This window comes from Callorhinus ursinus, unplaced genomic scaffold, assembly GCF_003265705.2.
Source record: "Callorhinus ursinus isolate GAN/ISIS: 27379988/994484 unplaced genomic scaffold, GSC_fseal_2.0 scaffold28, whole genome shotgun sequence".
NCBI classification, from domain to species: domain Eukaryota; kingdom Metazoa; phylum Chordata; class Mammalia; order Carnivora; family Otariidae; genus Callorhinus; species Callorhinus ursinus.
Window position 1 is genome coordinate 20,287,102 of NW_027397090.1, and position 5,203 is coordinate 20,292,304.

Genomic DNA, 5,203 nt, shown 5'->3' on the forward strand with positions numbered 1-5,203 from the left:
GCGCCTCCGCCCGGCCGGCCGGCGGGGGGAGGGGGCATGAGCCGGTGCCCGCGCACCGCCCCGAGCTGCGGGCCGGCCTAGAGCCCCGCGCGGGCCCCGCGCCCGAGCCGCCACCGCCACCGAGCCGCGGGCGCCGCGATGCAGCGGTCTGGGGACCCCGGCGCCGCGCGCTTCGGGCCGCCCGAGGGCTGCGCCGACCACCCGCCGCATCGCTACCGCAGCTTCATGATCGAAGAGATCCTCACCGAGCCGCCGGGGCCCAAGGGCGCCGCGCCCGCCGCCGCCGCTGCTGCCGCGGCGGGCGAGCTGCTCAAGTTCGGCGTGCAGGCGCTGCTGGCCGCGCGGCCCTTCCACAGCCACCTGGGTACGTGCGGGGCCGGGCGTTGCGGGGAGCGAGCCGCTCTGCCTCGAGGACGCAGCTCTGGGTGCACAGGCCCCGGCCGCTCCCAGGGCGCGCTCCAGCCAGGAAAGCGAGGGGCAGGCGCCGGGCCGCGCAGAAAGCAGGCCTGGTGCCGGCAAAGCCAGGCCGGCTGGGGGGAGGGGGGCGTCCGCTCTCTCCTTCACCGCCGACCTGCGGCCTCCGGTCGGGGCCCCGAGCCCGCATCCCCAGAGCGGGCGCAGGACCGGACTGCGAATGTCAGACTGCGGGTCAGAGCGACCTCGGGCCTCGGGCTCCCGGGCCTAAGCCGCAGAGGGCTGGTCGGGAGTGGCCGCGGCTGCCCATGGCGGGGAAGCCGGACCTTTGGGGCAGAAGCCCATGTCTCCGAGGACTGTGCTGGGGGCTAACGCTGGTTCCGGGGACTCCGGTGGGGGAGCAACGGCCTCTGCCGCAGCGCGATGCCCGTGGGCCTCACCTGGGGACACGAGGCCTGGCTGTGAGCCGCTGCCGCCTGGCCCTTTCCCTCCAGGTCGGCTGGGCCTCCTGGGATCTTGAGCTGCCTGTTCTGGCTTTTTCTGCCGCCATCGGTTCTCTTCCTTCCTTGGCTGATCCTGCCTTTTCCTGCTGGTTCTCTTCTCGGTACCCCTTCTTCTTCTGGCCTTTCCCGGTCTCTCTCCCCCCCATCGGTGGACTTTTCGATGGGGTCCGTCTGCCCTCCCTGTCCTACCTTCCCCCAAGGATCGCTCGTCCCCTCCTCACGTTTGTCCACACCTTGCCCGGCCCTGGCCGACTCCAGCGGGCGAGCATCTGCAGCCCCAGTGATGCCTGCCGGGGAAGGGAGGCCCCGCACATCCCAGCAGGAGCCCCACCCTGCAAACGGCCTTGCTCTGCACCCAAGACCCTCAGGCCCAGGCCCCGCCAGCGCGGAGGGCCGCAGGGCCAGTTTGTTCGTTTTCATGCAGCTCTGATGCAGCCTCTCCGCAGCTCTTTGCACTGTCGTTAACAATTCGTTTGAAGCGGGGGGAGGGGGGGAAATCATCGTCATAGGACTAATGAAAAATGGAAACGTCTTCGAGGGAAGAGTCTCAACAGAGAAAACAGGAAGGACAATTTCCCGATGCGGGGAGATGCTTGGAGTCTTTGCGGAGCGCCCAACCTCACCCCCGCAAGTGACCCCCGTCTGCCCGCCGCGTGGCTGTGGCACGGGCACAGAGGAGCAGACGCACTCAGGCGGTTAATGTTCTGGTTTCGGGACACAGTGATGCCAACTTGGTTGGGGCAAACACTCACCTTCCTGACTCACTGCCATTTCTTCTTGCTTTCCCTTTTCTGTGAAAGACACACTGTGCTTCTCAGAGCCCCGACTTTATTCATTGAGAATCCCGGAGGCTGCTGGGGCCTGGGGGACACCAGGCAGAGGCCCGGGTGGGGGAGGTCCCCCCTCCCAGACTTCAGTGACACTGGCTTTGAAGAGGGTCACCCTAGGCAAGCGGCCCAAATCTTGACCTTTGTGGCCAGACAGGAAGGTTTTGTGCTGGGTGGCACTGGCCAAGTGTGGCGAGCACTCCCACGGCGCACAGTGTAGGGGTTCTCCAGGAGGAGGAGCACGGCCCAAGCTCACCGGCTCCCTACTCTCTCTTCTTGCAGCCGTGTTGAAAGCTGAGCAGGCTGCGGTGTTTAAGTTCCCTCTGGCGCCGCTGGGCTGTTCCGGGCTAGGCTCGGCGTTACTGGCAGCAGGGCCTGGACTGCCCGGCGCCCCTGGCACACCGCACCTGCCTCTTGAGCTGCAGCTCCGTGGGAAGTTGGAGACACCGGGCACCGGGGATCCAGGCGCCAAGGCCAAGAAGGGGCGTCGGAGCCGCACGGTGTTTACTGAGCTGCAGCTGATGGGCCTAGAGAAACGCTTTGAGAAGCAGAAGTACCTCTCCACGCCGGACAGGTAGCCATGGGGCCAGGCTGAGCCCAGCGGGTTGTGGGAGGGGTCTGCTAGCCCTGCTGAAGGTGCACCATGATCTTTCCAGAATAGATCTCGCTGAATCTCTGGGCCTGAGCCAGTTGCAGGTGAAGACGTGGTACCAGAATCGGAGGATGAAGTGGAAGAAAATAGTGAGTGTGCTTGTGACTTTTTGCACCCCGGTCACCACCAGGCCCTTGTGCCCTCCAGGAGCTCCCCACCACCACCATCACCACCACCACCACCACCAGGCCCCTGTGCCCTCCAGGAGCTCCCACCCCCACCCCCACCGCGGAGACTTCTACCCAATCCTTCCAGTTCCCTCCGTGCCTGGTGCCCACAGGGACCCTCTCTGTGCTCTCCCTCCCTCTGGGTGCCCTAGCACAGCCCACATTCCTTCGTGCTCCGCTGCACCTTCAGGCCTTCCGGCAGCTTTGAACCCCTAGGCCCGACCCTTCGGTTGCTTTCCCCAGCAGCGCTCAGATGCCCGCCATTTCCCCGGGCTAGGCGCGGCCTCGGACGGCCTCGTTGTGCCGGGCAGGTCCTGCCTGGGCACAGGGCGCGGGGTCCCGCGCCCCGGTCCTAGCTCACCGCCGTGCGGCCATCCTACGCGCAGGTGCTGCAGGGCGGCGGCCTGGAGTCTCCCACCAAGCCCAAGGGGCGGCCCAAGAAGAACTCCATTCCCACGAGCGAACAGCTCACGGAGCAGGAGCGCGCCAAGGAGGCGGAGAAGCCGGCGGAGGCGCCAGGCGAGACCATCGACAGGAGCCGCGAGGACTGAGCGCCCAAAGCGTCGACCGGGGCCCCCTCCGCCCGCTGGAAGCCGCGAGCCGGCCCTTCCGCGGCCACGCCGTTTGCTTTCTAAACGTTTTATTATTACCTTGAATGCGGACAGTTAGGGGCAAAGCGAGAAAGGACACAGACCCTGCAGCGAAGCCCGGCCCCAGTGCACTCCCAGCCCTGGCCTGGGGACTCGCGTCCGGCACGGCGGACGGACGCCTGGGCCCGGAGCTCCGCGCGCATTCACGCCCCGCTCCTCTCCCGCACTCCCACCCGCCTCGGCCGGCCCTCCGCGGCCTGACGCCGCCGGCACACACTCGCTTCCGCCCGTCGGGGACCCCGCCGCCTGGCTCAGGCCACTATGGCCCGATAGGGCGCCCCGACAGCCCGGCGGCTCTACCCTGAGGCCGGGTCCCCCACGGCGCTGGGGCTCCTACCCCTCTCTTGCGAAGACAGTGATTTTTTTCCAATAAAATATTTTATGACACAGCGGGGCTTGATGAAGGGGTTTCTGAGTCTGCGGGGCTGGAGGAGGGGGGTCGCGGCGGTTCGTAAGAGGGACACTCGCACTGGCTTCTGAAACATCCTCTCCCCACGCTTTGCGGGAGCGAACTGTGACCTGCCCCCACGGGCTCGGACTGGCAGGGCAGGCGGCCCAGTTGCTGCAGGATCCCAGCAATCGCTTCCTCTCGGTGTGAGGCTCCAAGGCGAGCCTCCTCCCCTTTCTTCCCAGGCCAGGGCTCCCGCGGTAGCAGCGGGGCTACACAGGGGTCTTGCAGAGGAGTAGGAGCCCCAGGCCGCGGTGGAGCTGGCTCCGGAAGTGTCCCGGGGCTGAGAGCCGCCTCCGGTTGTTGGTTCGGTCTCCAGGGACTTGAAGAACCGCCTGTGAGGTCCTCGAGATGGTCCCGGTCCGCTCTCGTGAGGCAGACGGGGAGCCCCGGCTCCGAGGTCCACACAGAGGCGCGCCACCCGGCCTCAACAGTGCCTGCGCCAGGTCTTAACGTTTTGTGCAGTACATGCCCAGCGGCGGCGCCTAGCCCCGAGGTCCGACTCTGGCAGCAAGGGCACCTGACCTAGGCAGAGGACAGAGAGCCTCCCCAGTTCTTGCAGGGTGCCCTTTCCAGGGGTGCAGCTTGGTGGCATGTGCCCGCGGTGCCCTCTCCTCACACGGGAAGGCTTCAGCTGACTTCTGACTCTCTAGGTTGGACTGCGCAGGCCTGTGGGTTCCAGTCTTTGCACTTCCTATGAGGACGAAGAGCAGGGCCTGGGGATGGAGAGATGGCCACTTTGCTGGTTAAAGCTCAGGGAGAGGCCCCATATTGGCCCTGCAGAATTTCAAGCGGGACCAAGTCCTCCAGACACGAATACGGGGGACAGAGATTCAGGTTTTGCATCTCCAAATGTGAAAATGACAGTTACGGCCTCCACCTGTGGTGACGACGGCTTCCTTCAAATTGCAACTTGAGCGTTCCTTGGGGAAATCATCTCTTGGCTTTCCAGTCCCGGAGCACCGCGGGCGTATGGTCAGAGTGGGTTCTTTCCGAGGGCTGCAGACAATTCTCCACGCGCCCCAGCCCTGCCAGGTCTCAGGGAAACCAGCTCAAAGGCTGTTAGCCCCACCTTGCAAACAGCTTCCAGCCTACTCGCTGGCCAGCGTCCCGAGGAGAAACCCTGGGCGGCCCAGGCGCGCCGGAGGGATCGGATCTTCTGTGTAGGCTGCGCCCCTGATCCCTTCAGGCCCCGAGGGTTACTCCCAGGTGGCTACACGTGGCGGTGGGAGGTGACCTTCCTGCCCCAAGCCCAGAGCAGCCCAGCGAGGGTTGCGGCTGTGTGTCCGTCTCTCCACTTCAGAAGGGAGGAAAGAGAAGGTCCCACAAATTTTGTCCCGATTGGGCCCTGGGTGCAGATTCCAGCTACAGCCTCTGTCAGCCGCGGGGAGCTGTAGAAGGAAAGAGGCTCCAAGAGAAGAGAAGGAGGGGTTCTGACCCACTCCTCCAAGTCGGTTCTGGGGCCCCAGGTTGGACTCACTCTGAGGAATGCGACCTTAGGCAGACTGCCCTGCGGTTCTGCGGCGTTTCCTCAAGGCAGCC

The 5,203-nt window shown here is 65.7% G+C and overlaps 1 protein-coding gene across 1 annotated transcript; it reads left to right on the top strand.

Moving 5' to 3' along the window:
* Window positions 1-138: 138 nt before the first annotated feature.
* BARX1 (BARX homeobox 1) lies at window positions 139-3,317 on the top strand. The gene is made up of 4 exons (XM_025891726.2): window positions 139-364; window positions 2,027-2,318; window positions 2,401-2,485; window positions 2,950-3,317. Exons 1-4 carry the CDS (start codon window positions 139-141, stop codon window positions 3,112-3,114), a joined length of 768 nt encoding a protein of 255 aa, XP_025747511.1. The 3' UTR covers window positions 3,115-3,317.
* Window positions 3,318-5,203: the final 1,886 nt, after the last annotated feature.